We start from the raw sequence: 20,533 nt of genomic DNA, 5'->3' as shown, positions 1-20,533 counted from the left end.
TTACTGTTTTTGCAATGACTGAACACCACCTTCACAACTAAACCATGTGGTACATACATACTATAGTTGCTCTTCCTGCACTGCTTGTTTTCTCTGGAATTAATGCCATTTTGTTTTTTAGTCTATGTACTTACTACTGATTTGACCTTAGCTTTCAGAATTGTCTAAGTCAGTGGTTTTCAACCTTTTTATACTTGGGGACCAGTGAAAATAGAATCATTTTGGGGACCCCATGGCAGAAATCACCCTGAGCTTAAGTGAATTTGACAGGATCATTGGGTCTCTAATCTTCATACAATATTCATACAGCAATTCTTTCGCTGACCTGCGTGAAATTTCTGGTGGACCAGTCCACACACTGGAGGTTGGAAAACATTGGTCCAAATCATCTTCCAAGATATTCAGATTTATTAGATAATCTTTCACTTTCATCTTGAAGTCCATCTTTGCCTTATGACAGGGGTCGGGAACCTTTTTGGCTGAGAGAGCCATGAACGCCACATACTTTAAAATGTAATTCCGTGAGAGCCATACAACGACCTGTGTACGTTAGGCATTATCCAATAAAAATTTGGTGTTGTCCCTGTAAGGTATTTTTCCCCGCCGAGAAAGAAGGAAGAGGGCTGGAGCCGCAAAGTGTGGAATAAGTAAACGGCTTTATTGAGTACAGAGCGCGCATCCCACCTGGCAAGGTTCCCTGGCCCCGAGGAAAGAAAGATGGAGGCCAGAGAAGTTGCACAGATCAAACCACGTGGGAGATATTTAAAGGGGTCCCTCTAGGGAAGTGGAGCTAATATGACATGGTGAAATTTCACTGGCTGGCAGACGATCGCTTCTTTCCAAATGGTTCCTGGGAAGCTTCCTTTGGCGGGCTTGATTGTAGGCGGTCCTAGCCAAAGTTTATGGGCCTGGGTTCCCCACGTGACCATCCCTCATTATCCACCGACCTCACATTCTGACCTTTTGTGTTAAATAGAAAAAGGGGCGCCGTTTATTTGTCTGGCTACTTCCTGCTGAATAGGGGTGTTGTGGGGAGGGGGAGATCGGAAGGTGGTGGCTTTGAGGGGTGTCAGGAGGAACATCTGTGTGGCCATGAGTTGAGAAACTTTGCGGATGCGGTCCTGTAAGGATTTAAAAATAAGAGGAGTAATAGGGGGATTTGCAGGGTCCAGCCTTTTGGTGAGCTGGAGATGGATGGAGTCCAGTGGTTCCGACTGCCAGTGGTCCTGTAAGGAGGCAAGCTTGAGGCAAAACTGCATGTCAGGGGTGGCGTAAAAGGGGAAAGGAAGAGGGTCACATCCATTCCCATAACCGAAACCTGTGAGGGAACTAGAGGTCCAGAGTATGAAGGCAAAAACAGAGAAGGCAGCCCCCAGGTCCACAAGAAATAAGATGGACTTACCCACTTGTTGCAGAACCCTGGGTTCTCTGAGTCCAGGCCGTGTCCTAGGAGTTTGAGCGATGCACCCACCTGGCTGGATTGGCCTTCCATTTGGGTGGCTTGTCCTTCACGTAGAGGCGCTGAGGAAAAACCTGTTGCCCAAAGGGGCAATCACTCCGCCAGTGACTGGGCTGCTTGCAGTCAGGGCAGGGCTCAGTGGGCAGCCACCGGCAGGGGCCCTGCCGGGACCAGTGGTCCTGCTTGCCACACTTAAAGCAAGCTGCTGGTGGCTCTGCTGGTTTCAGGGTTGCCACAAGAGTTGGGGTTTAGAGCGTTACTTTCTGCTGCATGTGGGCCTAGCAAACAGCCTTGGCCTGCTTCTACTAATTGGGACCGTTAAAAATTTTAAATGCCGTGTTCACGGGTTCCGGATAGGGGTTTGGGGGTTTGGGAATAAGAGGAGGAGGGCTCATGCGGAGCTGGGTATCCAGATCTCACACGAAACGCTGGAACCAAAGGAAGCAAAGGGCCAGAACTTCCAGCAAGAAAATTGGGGGTGGATGTCCTGAAAACCGGTGTAAGAGCCAATGCCAGGCTGAGAAAGGCCTGATGGAGGCGGGACTAGAGAACACAGTGAAGGGAGGGGCCCCTGGCCAGCAGGGGAGGAGAAAGAGAAGGTAGTAGATGGCGAATAAGAAACAGGTTTTTGCGAAGGGAGGGGAGGGGGCTCTCAGAGGGAAGAGAGACCCGAGCACAAAAGAGGTCCGCAGAGGGACCAGAGAAAAGTCCCGAGAGAGGGGCGCCCACGAGGGTCAGACAGGAGGGAGAAAGAGTTGGGAGTCCGCGGAGAAGGAAAGACTAGGAATAGAGGTTTTAGGTGAGGTTTCTCTGGCCAGAAAAATGCCTGTGCGGTGGAACAGGCGGCACAGAGATTAAGGACAGGTGCACGAATAATTAGAAGCCGTGTATGTAAGAGATCTCCAATCAGTTCCCAGCTTTTTTGGCGATAAATTGGTGAGGGTGTTAACACCGAAAGTCCCTTCAGGAGGCTAATTCAGTAGGTTCTGTGGCCTGGCCACAGCGGAGAAGAAGAACAGTTTCTTCTTCCTTAGGGAGGGAGATTCCTGTGCCCCAACAGCTGCCCTCAGTTCTCGGAGTGGTCAGACCTGAGCATTAGCATCCTAAAAACTCAAGGTCCGGCCATGGACAAAAAAGGTAAAGTGGAAATGCTCTGGACATCTCCAAAGCAAATGCACTCGGTCGGACGGAAAAGACTTCTCTGATGTAGCTACGGTTTCGGACAGGGAGTCTCGGAGGAAAGAACCGAGAGGAATGCTGGAGGCAGGGGACTTACCGCACTGTGCGCCGAAGTGGGTGGAAGTCGGAGATCCTGGTTCTTTCTCAGAGGGGAGGGGAAAGGAGCGGTCCTTGCGGACTTCTAACTCCTCCCGGATTTCAGCACCAAAATGTAAGGTATTTTTCCCCGCGGAGAAGGAAGGAGGAGGGCTGGAGCCGCAAAGTGTGGAATAAGTAAACGGCTTTATTGAGTACAGAGCACGCATCCTGCCCAGCAAGGTTCCCTGGCCCCGAGGAAAGAAAGATGGAGGTCAGAGAAGTTGCACGGATTAAACCGCGTGGGAGATAGTTAAAGGGGTCCCTCTAGGGAAGTGGAGCTAACATGATGTGAAATTTCACTGGCTGGCAGACGATCACTTCTTTCCCAATGGTTCCTGGGAAGCTTCCTTTGGCTGGCTTGATTGTGGGCGGTCCTAGCCAAAGTTTACGGGCCTGGGTTCCCCACGTGACCATCCCTCATTATTCATCGACCTCACAGTCCCAGAGGACAGCTGTGATTGGCTTTAGCCACCCACAACCATGAACATGAGCGGTAGGAAATGAGTGTATTGTAATACATGAGAATGTTTTATATTTTTAACGTTATTATTATTTTTTATTAAAGATTTGTTTGTGAGCCAGATGCAGCCATCAAAAGAGCCACATCTGGCACGCGAGCCATAGATTCCTGACCCCTGCCTTATGACCTGCTGCAGTTCAGCTTGATTTTACCGCTTTTAAACTTAGTAGCTTCCATGCCCTGTCTGGATGGCTCGGTTGGTTGGAATATCCTCCTGGAGTGCAGAAGTTGCCAGTTTGGTCCCCTGTTAAGGCACATGCAGGAATAGATCTATGTTCTTGTCTCTCTCTCTCTCTCTCTCTCTCTCTCTCTCTCTCTTTTTCTCTTGCTCTCTCTCAGCCCCTTCCTCTCTTCTCTGGGCTTTGCAGAGAAGTGTGCTGATGACTGTTCTGTCTGATAGTTTATGTATTTAATTGATAGCTGCAGAATTAAGTAAATCAAATCAGTTTCTCACATTTTAAAAGTGAGCAGTGAAATCTTTTTTTTTTTTAAGATTTTATTTATTGATTTTACAGAGAGGAGAGAAGAGTGAGAAATATCAACTCATACTTGCTTCACTTTAATTGTTCATTGATTGCTTGTCATATGCACCTTGACCAGGCAGGCCTAGGGTTTTGAACCACCTCAGCATCCAGGTCGCTGCTTTATCCACCTTGTCACCACAGGCCAGACATGGACTCTTCTCTGTTCCATTAACCTATGTCTGTTTTTATGCCCGTACCATACTGTTTTGATTACTCAAGTCTTGTAGTCTAGTTTGATATCATATAGTGTGATACTTCCAACGTTGCTCTTTTTTCTCAAGATTACTGTGGCTACTTAGGGTCTTTCAAGGTTCCATATACATTTTGATATTATTTATTCTAGTTCTGTGAAATAAGCCATTGGTATTTTGATAGGAATTGCATTGAATCTATAGATTGCTTTTTTCCATCTAAATTTTAAAGGTGTTCCTCTTTTACTTTCAAGCTCCCAGTGTTTCTTTTAAGACGTCTGTTTTGTTGCTAATTTCTGCTCTCTTTTTTTTTTGTATTTTTCTGAAGTTGGAAACAGGGAGGTAGTCAGACAGACTCCCGCATGCGCCTGACCGGGATCCACCCAGCATGCCCACCAGGGGGCGATGCTCTGTTGCAACCAGAGCCATTCTAGCACCTGAGGCAGAGGCCATAGAGCAGGGGTCTCAAACTCGCGGCCGTGCAGCCCGCCCACCAATTTTGTGCAGGCTGCAGACTAATCAAATTTCGTGGATTAATCTGTGGGCCAGTCTGCGGGCCGCATGCGGCCCGCGGCCCGCGAGTTTGAGACCCCTGCCATAGAGCCACCCCCAGCACCTGGGTCATCTTTGCTCCAATGGAGCCTTGCTGCAGGAGGGGAAGAGAGAGACAGAGAGGAAGGAGAGGGGGAGGGGTGGAGAAGCAGCTGGGTGCTTCTCCTGTGTGCCCTGGCCAGGAATCAAACCCAGGACTCCTGCACGCCAGGCTGATGCTCTACCACTGAGCCAACCGGCCAAGGCCATTTCTGCTCATTTTTATATGATCTGTTTGTCTCTGGAGACTGATAGTCTTCAATTTATTCGTAATATTTCCTGTTATATTACAACGATATATTAATACATACGTTGGGTAGAGTCTGTTTTCATCCATTTTGCTGGGCCTCTGGGAGTCTTTTATGTGTGTATGACAGTTTTCTCTTTTATTTTTCTGAAATCCTCATTATTCATTATGTTGAATCTTACATTAGATATTCTGGACTGGTACTCTAATTTTTATTATCTCCTATTTTCTGACTCTGACCTACTGAGTTTCCTCCTTTCGTATCTTTAATTTTGGATATTAACCTCTTTATTCTTCGAATAATCCTTTTTTATAGCATCATGTTCTTGTTGATCTGTAGTTTTCTTTGTAATTTTCTTGTCTGATTTTAATATAAAAAATATACTAGCTTCATAAAATGAGTTTACAAAATTCTGTATGTTTATTTTTGGCTTTATTATAAGTTAGATTCTTTATCAGATTTTCTAAGATTTTTTTTAAATGTCTATTTTATTGATTTTAGAGGGAGAGGAAAGGAGAGAGACAGACAGAGACAACAAGAACATTGATCTATTCCTGTATGTTCCCTGACCGGGGATGGAACTGACAACCTCTGTGCTCCAGCCAACTGAGCTATCCGGTCAGGGAGATTTTTTTTAAGTGAGAGGAGGGGAGATGGTGAAATAGACTTCCCACATGCGCTGGGACCAAGATCCACCTGGCAAACCCCCCCTCCCCACTCCCACCTGGTCTGGTGCTATTGCTTAAATCAGCTGAGCTATCCTCAGTGCCTGAGGCCAAGGTTTGGACCAACTGAGCTGTCCTTAGAGTCAGCAGCAGATGCTGGAACCAGTCAAGCCACAGGCTGTAAGAGGGGAAGAGAAGCAGATGGTTACTTCTCTCTTGTGCCCTAACCAGGGATTGAATTTGGGATATCTGCATGCTGTGCCAATGCTCTATCCACTGAGCAAACTGGCCAGGGCCAGATTTTCTGTGATTCTTAGTTGTTTTGTTCAACTTTCTTTGTCTTTAGATTGCATTTTGCTAAGCATGTGCGGTTAAAAAACCATGTTTCTAGCCTGACCAGGCAGTGGATAGACCCAGAGCATTTGACTGGGACGCAGAGGACCCAGATTTGAAACCCCAAATTGAGTTTGCCAGCTTGAGCCTAAGGTTGCTGGCTTGAGCAAGGGGCCATTCCCTCTGCTGTAGCCCCGCCCCGGTCAAGGCACAAATGAGAAATCAATCAATGAATAACTTAAGGTGCCACAACAAAGAATTGATGCTTCTCATCTCTCTTCCTTCCTGTCTGTCTGTCCCTGTGTCTGTCTCTGTCTCTGTCTCTGTCTCTCTCTCTCTCTCTCTCACACACACACACACACACACACACACACACACAAACAAAAAACAACAACTATGTTTCTAAACTCCTTTCTTTGCAGGTTATGGTATTGTTTGGGCATATAGTTATGTCTGTTTATTCAAAATGTTCTTAAGGATGTTCCTAATTCTATAGAAAGATAAACAGAAAACTCTAGCTGCCTCTGCCTCTTCCACCCTGTTCTACCTCTGACCCCTGTAGATGGCTATTTTCATTAGTGTTTTTGTTTATCCTTCAGTCTTGCCTTTTGTAAATACAGACAAATACAGTGCAGCTAGGTACCCACCATTGTGTGTTTGTCTTATTTTTATTTTTTACTTTTTTCAAATTATAAGAGAAAGTTTATTTAGAAAGTTACAGAGGCAGAATAGGGGCCCTTCAAGCTTAGGAGAGAGAAAGGCGGTGGTGAGTTACTTGCGGGGAAGAAGAGAGCATGGAAAAGATGCAGGCGTGCCTCCAAGAGGCAGAGCGCGCTGGTTTATGTCTTTTAAAAGTCCTTTTGCTGTAGTGATTTTACTGGTCAGGAGGAAGCAAAATTACGTTTGTGTGTTCCGACTGCCATCTTACCTTGGAACCTATTTCTCTCTTCATGAAACACTTTCACTTGTCACTTGGTGTCTAGATACCAAATTTGTTTCCATTTTAGAACCCTTATATTTACTCTTTCCTCAACCTCACATCCTTGTTCTCCAGATTTTCACATGGCTGGCTTCTTCTCAGCACCTTTCTTCTCTTTTTCTAATCTCTGCTATCATATTTGTGGTTATTAAAAGTTTTTTTGTTTTTGTTTTCTGAAAATTTTTAATTTCCATTTCATGGATGCCTCTTTAAGGATATTAGTTATAAGGTTTTTTTTAAAAAAAAAGTTTAAACTTTTTGTTTATTTTTCCTAATTCTTTTTTCTCTGAACTTCTTTCTGCTTGTTTTCAGCCTTGTCTTTCATATTGGAGGCTTCCCTGAAGTGTTTGGTGATTGTTGGTTCATTTTGAGTGAAACATTTAAAAGCTGATTAGGGCCCTGGCCAGTGGCTCAATGGATAGAGTGTCAACCCAGTGTATGGTGTATGGACATCCCAGGGTTGATTCCTGGTCAGGGCACACAGGAGAAGCTACCATATGCTTCTCCCCCACTCCTGCATCCAGTGGTTAGATTGGTTCGAGCATGGTCCAGGTGCTGAGGAGGGCTCCATTGGAATGCATCAGCCTCAGGTGCTAAAAGTAGCTCGGTACTGGAGCATTAGCCCTAGATGTAATTGCCAGGTGGATCCTGGTCAGGGCACATGTGGGAGTCTGTCTCTCTATCTCTCCTTCTCTCACCTAAAAAAAAATGAAAATGAAAATAAATAAATAAATGAAAGCTGATTAGATGTAAGGAATATTCAAAATATCACTATTTGTAATGGTTGCAAATTGGAAACACCCGAAATGTCTATCAACAGAAGAATGGATAACTTGTTGTATAGTCATACAATGAAATATTGTTTTGGGATGAGAATGAGTAAACTACAGCTACATGCAACAGTAAGGGTGACTCTCACAAACTTAATGTTGAGTGAAAGCAGCCAGACAGAAAAGAATATATACTGTAGGTGTCTGATTGCTTAATGCCCCCAAATACACAAAACTAATCTGTGGTATTAGAAGTCAGGATAGTGGTTGCCATTGGGATGGGGCCAGTGGCTTGCTACTGAAGGGAACACACAGGCCTTCTGGAATGCTGATCATCATGTCCTGCTTCTTGAGCTGGGTCCTGGTTATGTGTGTTTACTTTGTGTATTTTATTGAACTACCCGTTAGATTTGTGTGTTTTTTCATCCATGTGTTACGCTTCAAATAAAAGTTTATATGAAGTAAAAAAGCTAGTTGAATATCCATGTAGGTAGGATTTATTGACTGCTGCCCACAGTGTGGTCAGATTGGGCACCCAGGCAACTTCATTGAGGATGCCTGAATGTCAGTGTCTGAGAATAGGGAATAGATATGTTTATTGTTTCTGCTGTGTCTTCTGCAAGTCTTTAGACCTCTTTATAAACCTCTTTTATTGACAAGACCAGCTATTCTTTGCTTACTTATGAAAGATATCAAAGATGAAGTGGGAATATCAGTTTTTCTCTTTGAAAAAAAAAGCACAGTAGATAGAATTGGAATTTTTATTAATGAATTTATTCATCTAGTAAGCAAATACCTATAAAGACAAAACGAGATCCATGTACTTATGGTGTGTAGAGCATAGCAGAAATTGCAACCATTAAATATAAATATAAATGGGATGAGTTATGGAGGAAAATATGGACTTCCATGGAAGCCTGGAATCTGGAAACTTAGCCTAGTCTCCTGAGACAGGGAAGACTTCTCTAAGGAAGTAATATTTCAGTTATGTGAAGAATAGAGGAAAGTACTAGACTTTTTCCTTAATGCAAATGTCTCAACTTGATGTGAAAACCTTTATTCTTGTCTGTCTGACCACCCTATTATGTGATTTCAGGTGGAGAGTATAGTGAAGATGATGTAAATGAATTAGTGAAGGAAGATGAAGTGGATGGTGAAGAGCAGACACAGAAAACCAAAGGGAAAAAGAGAAAGACTCAGAGCATTCCTGCCAGGTGATGCTGCCTTCTGGGCCCTCAAAAGTCAGGGCTGCCGTCCTGAGTGCTGGGATTGGTCTGATAGGTTTCTTGCTGCTAGGGTTTCTTACCATTTTCTCTTTGAGGGAAACATTTGGTGACATTTTAGGATTAAATTTTGGGCCTGTGTCAAGCTTTAAAATTTTTTGAGCTTTAATTTAAAAAATTTAATAGATAATACGTACACACAGTTAAAATGAAAATTTCAGTTACTGCAAAAATGCATACTTCATCTCTAGCCCTTGTTGCTGTGCCACAGAAGAACTGTGCTGCCAGAGACAGTCTCTGCATGTCCAGGCATGTCTGTGTATATTTCCTACTGTCTCCCTCTCTTCTTTTTTTAAGCGAGAGAGAGAGAGACAAGAAGTGAGGGAGATGAGAAGCATAACTCGTATTTGTGGCACTTCAGTTGTTCATTGATTGCTTCTCATATGTGCCTTGACCAGAGGTCTCAGGCTGAGCCAGTGAGCCCTTGCTCAAGCCAACGACCTCGGTGTTTTGAACCTGAGACCTCTGTGTCCTGGGTCAATGTTGTATCTATTTTACCACCACTAGTCAGACATATTTCCTACTCTCTTAAAATCAAAACAAATAGTAGCATACTCTTCATATTGTTTCTCACTTTCATTATTTCACATCTTGGAGATGATACCATGGCAGTACATCTAGCTATACCTCATTCTTTTCAGTGACTGCATAATATACTGCTCACAAAAATTAGGGGAAGCTCTGGCCAGCTAGCTCAGTGGTAGAGCGTCAGCCCAGCATGTGAGAATTCGATTCCTGGCCAAGGCACACAGGAGAAGTGTCCATCTGCTTCTCCATCCTTCCCTTTCTCCTTTCACTCTATCTCTCTCTTCCTCTTCCACAGCCAAGGCTCCAGTGGAGCAAAGTTGGCCCAGGCACTGAGGATGGCTCTATGGCCTCCACCTCAGTTGCTAGAATGGCTCCGGATGCAACGGAGCAACGCCCCAGGTGGGCATGCCAGGTGGATCCCGGCCGGGCGCATACGGGAGTCTGTCTCTCTGCCTCCCTGCTTCTCACTTCAGAAAAATACCAAAAAAAAAAAAAAAAAAAAAAAAAAGGGATATTTCAAAATGAATATGAAGTGATAAAATATTCCCTAAGGGCCCTGGCCGGTTGGCTCAGCGGTAGAGCGTCGGCCTGGCGTGCAGGGGACCAGGGTTCGATTCCCGGCCAGGGCACATAGGAGAAGCACCCATTTGCTTCTCCACCCCCCCCCTCCTTCCTATCTGTCTCTCTCTTCCCCTCCCGCAGCCAAAGCTCCATTGGAGCAAAGATGGCCCGGGCGCTGGGGATGGCTCCTTGGCCTCTGCCCCAGGTGCTAGAGTGGCTCTGGTTGCAGAGCAACGTCCCAGAGGGGCAGAGCATCGCCCCCTGGTGGGCAGAGCGTCGCCCCTGGTGGGTGTGCCGGGTGGATCCTGGTCAGGCGCATGCGGGAGTCTGTCTGACTGTCTCTCCCCGTTTCCAGCTTCAGAAAAATAAAATAAAATAAATTTTAAAAAAAATAAAAAAAAATATTCCCTAAGCCTGACCAGGCGGTGGCGCAGTGGATAAAGCATCAGACTGGGATGCCGAAGACCCAGGTTCAAGACCCCGAGGTCGCCAGCTTGAGCGTGGACTCATCTGGTTTGAGCAAAAATTCACCAGCTTGGACCCAAGGTCTCTGGCTCAAGCAAGGGGTTGCTCAGTCCGCTGAAGGCCCATGGTCAAGGCACATATGAGAAAGCAATCAATGAACAACTAAGGTGTCGCAATGCACAACGAGAACTGATGATTGATGCTTCTCATTTCTCCATTCCTGTCTGTCTGCCCCTGTCTATCCCTGACTCTGACTCTCTGTCTCTGTAAAAAAAAAAAAAAAAATCCCTAAAATATGTAGATAGACATTACTTTATTTAAGGATTCCCTTTTTGAGACACATTTCATTTGTACCTCATCTTTACTACAACAAACCAGACTGCAGTTCATACTTCTTGTATATATCTTTATATAAATGTGGAAGTATATCTGTAGAGTCAGATCTGTAGAAGTAGAATTGTTTGATCCAGGGTTATATGCAGTAAAAAAAAAAATTATGGATATTAGCAGATTATCTTTCCGGGTAGTAAATTACACTCCTATAAAAAATTATGTAAATTCTGATGGGTTATTCATCTCAGACAAGAAACTCTTCCATAGGAATCTTATTTTTTTTTATTGCTGTTTCTGTCTTTCCGAGATGTGAGGCAAAAACCAGATTGTAGTTTGTAAAAAGGGGAAAAGGAATTTTAGGTAGTAGTTACATTTGAAATTAGAATTAGTTTACTCTCGTAAGTTTTGGGCCCAGTTCCTTTGTCCTTGAAATTTTCTGTATTCCAGCTTTCATTCTTCAGAAAGTGGGAAGAAATAATGGGTATCCCTCCCACCCTTGGAAAATTCTAGGAAGAAACAGTACAAATAAACTTGAGTTTCTCTCTCCTCAATAGAACATGTTCTCCAAATGTTAGGACTTCAGAAAGTCAAAAATATCTGACATGTATATGTTTTTGGAACACTCTTTCTGGACAGATTGAGTCGGTGAGGTGATTTGGGTATTTCTTAGTGAAAGTAGCTGGTCCTGACTTAGAAGTAGAATACTGTATTTTAAGTCTAAGTGTTTGGGGCAGGGAAGCTAAGAGCACAATTCTTTTTTCTTCCACAAAATCTCAGTGTACCTCTCCTGTGCCCCTCAATGTGCAGCTTAATCAGCAGTCCTAGATTTAACAGTGTTCTGGAGTTTGCAACATTATGCACGGATTACTGAAATCCTTTTGCATGTCTTGTCTCTTTCCTTTTCCCTGTGATTGTTGGTAATTAGGAAGAGTAAACGAGGTGGCCTCCCATTAGAAGAGGAAGAGGAAGATGGCAGTGGGGAGTCTGGAAGCAGTAGCAGCGAAGAGGAAGACACGGCTGCAGAGCAGGATGAAGGTGCTGGGTCAGAGGATGCCAGGAAGAAGAAGGAGGATGAACTGTGGGCCAGCTTCCTCAATGATGTGGGAACAAAATCAAAAGTGCCCCCAAGCCCACAAGTTAAAGTAAGTTTACCAATGATTGAGATGACTATTTTCCCAGAAATGCCCTAAGTTCTCCAAATAGGTTTTTTCCATTCACAAACAGAAGTGAGGCATACAGCAGATATAAGACTACATAGATGCCTTTTGATAGTAACTCCACTAAGTGAAAAACAAAGCAGGCATTCCCTGTGGTAGAAAACATAAGCTTTTCCAATCAAATACATTTTCTTTTCTTTGTTTATTTTTAAGATTTTATTGATTTTACAGAGGGGGCAGTGAGAAATATCAACTCATCGTTGCCTCACTTAAGTTGTTCATTGCCAATCAAATAAATTTTCAATAGGTCTTTAACACTATATAGAGATGAAACATTTAAGAATAACCATTAACAGTATCTTTGAGTAGTTCTTTTAGGTTTCATCCATAGGTGAAACTAATTACATTTCTTACTTTTTCTCCCATAGAAAAGAGAGGAGACTGAAGAGACGAGTTCAAGTAAATTGTTCGTCAAAGCAGAAGAGCCAGAAAAACCTAAAGAAGCAGAAAAAGTAAAAATCACCAAGGTGTTTGATTTTGCTGGTGAAGAAGTCAGGTAAGATAACCTTCACAAACTTTGAAAATAGTTCTTTTTTTATTTATTATTTTATTTTATTTATTTAATTTTTTTCTTTTTCTGAAGTTAGAAACGGTGAGGCAGTCAGACAGACTCCCACATGCGCCTGACCGGGATCCACCTGGCACGCCCACCAGGGGGTGATGCTCTGCCCATCTTGGGGCGTCGCTCTGCTACAATCAGAGCCATTCTAGCACCTGAGGCAGAGGCCACAGAGCCATCCTCAGCGCCCGGGCCAACTTTGCTCCAATGGAGCCTTGGCTGCAGGAGGGGAAGAGAGAGATAGAGAGGAAGGATGGGGGATGTGGAGAAGCAGATGGGCGCTTCTCCTGTGTGGCCTGGCCGGGAATTGAACCTGGGACTTCCGCACGCCAGGCTGACGCTCTACCACTGAGCCAACCGGCCAGGGCCGAAAATAGTTCTTTTTAAAATTAGTATCTTTCTTTTTTTTTTAATTGAATATATTGAAGTGATATTGGTTCACAAAACCATACAGATTTCAAGTGTACAACTCAATAAAACGCCATCTGCACACTGCACTGTGTGCCCATTGCCCCAATAAATCTCTTCCCATCCCCATGGATGCCGCCTTTGCCTACCTCCACCTATCCCACCCCCCTTTCCCTCTATTACCACACTGTTTTCTGTGTCTCTGCGTGATATATGGGTTTTTTTGTTTGGGGGGGGGTGTTTGTGTTTCGTTTTTTTTACAGAGTCAGAGAGTCAGAGAGAAGCATCAATCATCAGTTTTTCGTTGCAACACCTTAGTTGTTCATTGATTGCTTTCTCATATGTGTCTTGACCGCGGACCTTCAGCAGACCGAGTAACCCCTTGCTCGAGCCAGCGACCTTGGGTCCAAGCTGGTGAGCTTTGCTCAAACCAGATGAGCCCGCACTCAAGCTGGTGACCTCGAGGTCTCGAACCTGGATCCTCCACATCCCAGTCTGACGCTCTATCCACTGCGTCACCGCCTGGTCAGGCAATATATGTTTTTTCATCCCTTCACTTTCTTTCTAAATGTTGTTGGTGACAAGTCATCTGTCCTCATTCCATCCCATCATAATATTTTGGAAGAGTTATATTTGAACTCTAAGAGAACAGTGGCTCCATGAATTATCAGAGAACTTGAGAAATCCTTTCACATATCATAATCTAGTTTTTGGGTATTCTGAAGTGGTTGAGCAGAAACAAGAAAATATAAGAGTAAAGCCTGGCCAGATTGGTGGTGCAGTATATAGAACATTGGCCTGGAATATTGAGGACCCAGGTTCAAAACACCAAGGTCGCAGGATTGAGCACAGGCTCACTAGCTTGAGCATGGGGTTGCCGGTTTGAGCATGGGATTATAGACCTGACCCCATGGTCATTGGCTTGAGCCCAACCAAGGTCACTGGCTCGGCTGGAACCCACTCTTCAAAGCATGTATGAGAAAGCAATGAACAACTAAGATGCTGCAACTATGTGTTGATGTTTCTCATCTCTCTCTCTTTCTAATCTCTCTCTCTTTTTATCTGCCTGTCCCTCTCTCTCTTACACTTCAAAAAAAAAAAAAAAAAAAAAAAGAAAGAAATTGTAGGAGTAAGTAAAGTATATGGTTCCACGTACTCTGCCATGCTTTGTGACTTTAGCTGAGTCATTTCTCCCTTCATTACTTTTTTTGACTATGAAGTTATGAATCCCAGTGAAGCCTCTGAAATCAGGTAAGTCTTGAAAGTACCAGGAGAGAAATCTGGTTCCAATATTATTTCCTAGTTTTAGTATTATTTTTTAGATTGATTCATGCAGTTTGTTACTAGTTTAGAAAGACAGTAGGGACTTAATAACTTCTTGGCTATTCAGGGTAAGAGCCACATGCCTAGAATTTCCTTTCCTACTTACTTAAATTTTATTATGTGAAAACAGCAGATTTATAATTTAGAGATAATGAGAACAGGTGAAGTGCCATTCAGTAATTTTTTAGGTAATCACATTTATTTTCTTTGACAGTAATTGATTAGACCTGTATGAGCTCTGAAAAGATAATTTCCCTTAAAATTGATATTCTTTTTTTTTTTTTTAATTTATTTAGTGATTTTTAAGAGCTGGGTGGGGGAGGCAGAGAAGTGAGAAGCAACTACACATATGCCTTGACTGGGCAAGCTCAGGATTTTGAACTGGCAACCTCAGCATTCCAGGTTGATGTCTTATCCATTGTGCCACCAAAGGTCAGGCCAGTAGTCTTAAAAATAATATCTATATAGTATCCAACAATTATTTCATTCAGTGAAAATACATCTTTGAAAAAATAATTTGGAATTATTAGTTTTATAAATGGTGTGAAACAAAACTTGATTTTTTTTTTTTTTAATTTTTCTGAAGCTGGAAACGGGGAGACAGTCAGACAGACTCCCGCATGCGCCCAACGGGGATCCACCCGGCACGCCCACCAGGGGGCGATTCTCTGCCCATCCAGGTCGTCGCTCTGTCACGACCAGAGCCACTCTAGCGCCTGGGGCAGAGGCCAAGGAGCCATCCCCAGCGCTCGGGCCATCTTTTGCTCCAATGGAGCCTCAGCTGTGGGAGGGGAAGAGAGAGACAGAGAGGAAGGAGAGGGGGAGGAGTGGAGAAGCAGATGGGCGCCTCTCCTGTGTGCCCTGGCTGGGAATTGAACCCGGGACTTCTGCACGCCAGGCCGACGCTCTACCACTGAGCCAACCAGCCAGGGCCAAAACTTGATTTTTTTTATTCAGTGCAAGGAAGGGAGGCAGAGACAGACTCCCGCATGCACCCTGACCAGGATCCACCTGGCAAGCCCACTAGGGGGCAATGCTCTGCCCATCAGGGCATTGCTCTGTTGCTCAGCAACCAACCTCTTAGTGCCTGACACCATGGCCTTAGAGCCATCCTCAGCGCCTGGGGCCAGCTCACTCCAATTAAGCCCTGGCTGCAGGAACAGAAGAGGGGGGGGGGAAAGAGAGAGAAAGAGAGAGGGGGTAGGGGGAGGGAGGGAAAGAGAGAGAAAGAAAAGCGAGAGGAGGAAGGGAGGAAAAGCAGATGGGTACTTCTGTTCTCCTGTGTTCCCTGACTGGGAATTGAACCAGGACATCCACATGCTGGGCTGATGCTCTACCCCTGAGCCAACTGGCCAGGACTCAAAACTTTAAAAATTTTTTTTCTTCTCGCCTATACTGTGGTGGCGCAGTGGATAAAGCGTCGACCTGGAATGCTGAGGTCACCAGGTCAAAACCCTGGGCTTGCCTGGTCAAGGCACATAGGGGAGTTGATGCTTCCTGCTCTTCCGCTCTTTTCTCTCTTCCCCCCCCTATCGCCCCTCTCAAAATGAGTAAATAAAATCTAAGAATAAAATAAAATCACTCATTTTAAAAAATTTTATTCTCAACTTTTTATTCTGAAAATTTTCATTTACAGAAGTGTTGTAAGAATATTATTGCAGTGAACACCCATATACCTGTCATAAAGATTTACTACCTTAACATTTTGCCTCTTTCACCTCTATTTTTCCCTTTTTTTTGTTTTGGCTAAACCATTTGAGAACTACTTGTAGACATTAGAGAATTCTTTACCTTTAACTTCAACACTGTTTCCTAAGAACAAGGATGTTCTTTTGAGATATAATGTAACTTTCACATTCAATAAATTTCACATTAAAGCAGATTGATATCTAAACTCTGTGGTGAAAGACCCTGATTTTAAATTTTCAACCTGTTGCAGACCAATACTTAAACACAATAAATGAAATTATAAAAAAATAAAAAGAGATACAACATACATGCTTAAATTTTTAATGATAAGATTTAACAGGCATACAATTACATTTCAATACACATAGTCAAAATGAGCATAAGATAGGAAAAGAACGGTGTACTATATCTACTTTTCATTAAAAATGTGAGTATTAATGATTGATACAGGGAATTGCTGTTATATCTTTTTTTCTGTAATTGAAACAAAAATCTAAATAAAATGTCAATTCTCAGTAGTTAACATTTAGAAACTCACTTTGTATATTAATTTTTAGAGTTTTTTTGTTTTTTCATTTTTCCGAAGTTAGAAACAGGGAGGCAGTCAGACTCCCGTATGTGCCCGACCAGGATCCAACCGGCATGCCCACCAGGGGGCGATGCTCTGCCCATCTGAGGCGTTGTTCCGCTGTAGCCGGAGCTACTCTAGTGCCCTAGGCAGAGACCATGGAGACATCCTCAGCATCTGGGCCAGCTTTGCTCCAATGGAACCTTGGCTGTAGAAGGAAAAGAGAGAGACAGAGAGGAAGGGGAGGGGTAAGGGTGGAGAAGCAGAAGGCTTGAACCCAGGGAATTGAACCCAGGACTTCCACATGCTAAGCCAACCGGCTAGGGCAATTTTTAAAGTTTTTAATGAGACAGCCCTGGCTGTATAGCATGGTAGAGCATCATCCCAGTGCACAAGGGTTGTTAGTTCAATCCCCAGTAAAGGCACATACAGAAACAGGTCCATGTTTCTGTCTCTCTTCCTTCATTGCTCTCTGAAATCAATCAATAAAATAAAAATATATATATATTTAAAATTGTTTTAATGAAGCCCAATTGTTTGGCTCAGCAATAAAGCTTTGGCCCACTGTGTGGAAGTACCAGGTTCGATTTCCTGTCAGGGCACACAGGAGAAGCAACCATTGGTGTTCTCCCCCCATCTCTCTCTCTCTCTTTCCCTCCTGCAGCCATGGCTTGAATGGTTCAAATGGTTTGAGCCGAGTTGACCCCATGCGCTGAGGATGGCTTTATGGCTTCATCTCAGGCGCTAAACTAGCTCAGTTGCTGAGCAATGGAGCAGCTGCCCAGACAGGCAGAGCATTGCCTGGTAGGGGGCTTGTTGGGTGGATCCTCGTCCCAGGTCCGTGCGGGAGTCTGTCTCTGCCTCTCTACCTCTAACTTAACTAAAATAAAAAAGTTTTTAATGAGACAAAATAGCTTATTTTTTGTTAATTATCTAATCCAAGTTGAGTTGATGACAGTGCTACTCCTAGAGGATAATGTATATGTAAATTATTTCCTTTTTTTTAAAATAACATTCATCATAAAGTATTTATCTGAGAGAGATTTTCATGAGAATAGAAGTGTAGATTTTACAGCCATTTCAGTAAGTTCAGGATTTTCATTTTTACTCTTATCTAAAATTAAGTCACTGATACTATATTTTCAGAGTTCATCCTGGGTGCTTTATCAGTATCCATTTCTAATAGTTTATCCTGTTAAGTTATGATTAAATTTAATTTCTATCAGGTGGAAAAAAGGGAATTCTGGATGAGTGAATTTCCTGTGTGTGGATATTATTGTGATAGAAAATACAATTCCAAGCCTTCCATGGAGCATGTTAATCTACAGGAACTTTGTTCTTCCAGGCTTTGTAACTTTTATTTTTACCCTTATATTTTATTTGCCACTGAAAAACATGTTGAATTGATCACTTCTTTGCAGAGAATACTAAGATTACTAAAAATACCAAAGATATCAGAGAAATAAGCAGGTTTTATTGCCTAGTAGAGATTGTTAAAATTGGAAAGCAACTGGTTTATTTTTCTTTTGGAAACTGTTTATTTCCTAGTTCAGTCTCAACAGCATTTTCTCTTTCATAACCATTGTACCTCAGCACACAATATAATATACACATTTATGATCAGCTTTCATTTTATCACATATAAAGAGTTGGTTAAAATTTTAAGGCATTAGCCTTACATAATTCATAATTTTTACTAGTATAGCAAGAATTTTTTGGTAGCAAGACTTTTCTCAATGAAGGAATAGCATGTTAATTTATATTCTGGCGTAGGCTCCTTAATTGAAATTGTTTTTCTGTCTTGCCAGCTGTCCTGCTGAAACGTACTCTTCCAAACACTTAGACTTCAGATCACGTTTGTTGACAGTGTGCCCCTTGTTGGTCATACATATCAGTGTCAGGTATGTTTGACAGCAGGAAACTAAAAAGAACCCTTTATCTCACCCTCATGCTTAAATCACACATATACCATAATAATTTTCATTTTAGAAACAATCTGCCATTCTTCAAATTGCATTGAAAAATCACTTTGCTAACTTTATTCTAGTTTTCACTAGCATGAGCCAGATCGTGAGTATTTCAAGGTGTGGTCATTGGAAAGTTGTACTTGAATTACCAATCACAGATTCACCAAGATTTCCAAGCAGACATCTTTGATACAGTCTTAAATGTATTTTTTTTCCTCTTATTTATTTTTTTTATTTTTTACAGGGACAGAGAGAGAGTCAGAGAGAGGGATAGATAGGGACAGACCGACAGAAACGTAAAGAGATGAGAAGCATCAATCATCAGTTTTTCGTTGCAACACCTTAGTTGTTCATTGCTTTCTCATGTGCCTTGACCGTGGGACTACAGCAGACCGAGTAACCCCTTGCTTGAGCCAGCTACCTTGGGTCCAAGCTGGTGAGCTTTTTGAGCAAGCCAGATGAGCCCGCGCTCAAACTGGTGACGTCGGGGTCTCGAACCTGGGTCCTCCGCATCCCAGTCTGACGCTCTATCCACTGCGCCACTGCCTGGTCAGGCGATACAGTCTTTTACTAGTATCTTCGCAATTTTTTTTGTTTTTTCAGTTAGCAACAGAGAGCATTCCTTTCTCAGAAGGCTGCAGTACACTAATGTTAATATGTGGAATTTTGCATGTTTCTATTGGCTCTGTAATTCAGTACTCTTTCTTTCAAAGAGTTCTTTTGAACTTACTTCTTTATGTTTTATATGTAAATGCTTCATTAGCCAAAACATCATTGCAAAGAACTTACTTTGGTTTTAGTACTGCGTGATCAAAAACCACAGTCAAAAGCAGTGTGACCTCAATTGGCCTTCATTTCTTTGGAATTATTTCCAATATCATCATGTGGTTTATCATTACAGCTGCATTCAGAAAAGATGTGTTTTCTTTGCAAACACAGTGAGGCTTGTTTTGCCATCAGTAAATTGGGATTAAAAAAAACACCAATTTACTTCTTTTTTTTTTTTTACAGAGACAGAGTCAGAGAGAGGGATAGATAGGGACAGACAGACAGGAACTAAGAGAGATGAGAAGCATCAAACATCAGTTTTTTGTTGCGACACCTTAGTTGTTCATTGATTGCTTTCTCATATGTGCCTTGACCGCAGGCCTTCAGCAGACCGAGTAACCCCTTGCTCAAGCCAGCAACCTTGGGTCCACGCTGGTGAGCTTTTGCTCAAACCAGATGAGCCCACGCTCAAACTGGCAACCTCGGGGTCTCGAACCTGGGTCTTTCCGCATCCCAGTCCGATGCTCTATCCACTGCGCCACCACCTGGTCAGGCCCAATTTACTTTCTTAATTTAGTTAATATAAACTATAATGTTTGAAAGTCATACTTGGTTAACAATTTAAATGATTGTAAAAATAGTTTATAAAAATAAACGCTTGCCTGACCAGGCGGTGGCCAGTGGATAGAGCATTGGACTGGGACGTGGAGGACCCAGGTTCGGAGACCCTGAGGTCGCCAGCTTGAGCACGGCTCATCAAGTTTGAGCAAAACTGACCAGCTTGGACCCAAGGTCGCTGGCTCGAGCAAGGGGTCACTGGGTCTGCTGAAGGCCCACGGTCAAGGCACATGAGAAATCAATCAATGGACACTTAAGGAACTGCAACAAAAAATTGATGTTTCTCATCTCTCTCCCTTCCTGTCTGCTTGTCCCTATCTGTCCCTCTCTCTGACTCTCTCTGTCCCTGCACAAAAAAAATAAAAAATAAAAAAAAATAAATTCTTACAATCCCACTTCTGGGTATTTATTTATTTTAGAGAGAGAGAGAGAGAGAGAAGAGGGGGAGGAGCAGGAAGCATCAACTCTCATATGTGCCTTGACCAGGCAAGCCCAGGGTTTTGAACCAGCGACCTCAATGTTCCAGGTCAATGCTTGATCCACTGCGCCACCACCAGTCATGCTCACTTCTGGGTATTTATTCAGAGAAATCCAAAACATTAAAAAGATACATGCATCCCTATGTTCATTGCAACATTACTTACAGTGG

The 20,533-nt window shown here is 43.1% G+C and overlaps 1 protein-coding gene and 1 long non-coding RNA gene across 2 annotated transcripts in view; one reads left to right on the top strand and one right to left on the bottom strand.

Moving 5' to 3' along the window:
* Positions 1–20,533, top strand: part of CFDP1 (craniofacial development protein 1) — a 132,992-nt gene that overhangs the window by 2,127 nt on the left and 110,332 nt on the right. Inside the window, exons 2-4 of the mRNA XM_066349444.1 lie at positions 8,694–8,811; positions 11,693–11,909; positions 12,353–12,480. Of these exons, the coding sequence (XP_066205541.1) occupies positions 8,694–8,811; positions 11,693–11,909; positions 12,353–12,480 (463 nt within the window). The remainder of the gene's footprint in view (positions 1–8,693; positions 8,812–11,692; positions 11,910–12,352; positions 12,481–20,533) is intronic.
* Positions 1–20,533, bottom strand: part of LOC136381101 (uncharacterized) — a 52,863-nt gene that overhangs the window by 8,278 nt on the left and 24,052 nt on the right. The window lies entirely within an intron of this gene.

Source organism: Saccopteryx leptura, chromosome 9, assembly GCF_036850995.1.
Source record: "Saccopteryx leptura isolate mSacLep1 chromosome 9, mSacLep1_pri_phased_curated, whole genome shotgun sequence".
NCBI classification, from domain to species: domain Eukaryota; kingdom Metazoa; phylum Chordata; class Mammalia; order Chiroptera; family Emballonuridae; genus Saccopteryx; species Saccopteryx leptura.
The sequence above is the reverse complement of the archived record's forward strand: the minus strand, read 5'-3'. Positions and strand labels throughout refer to the sequence as shown.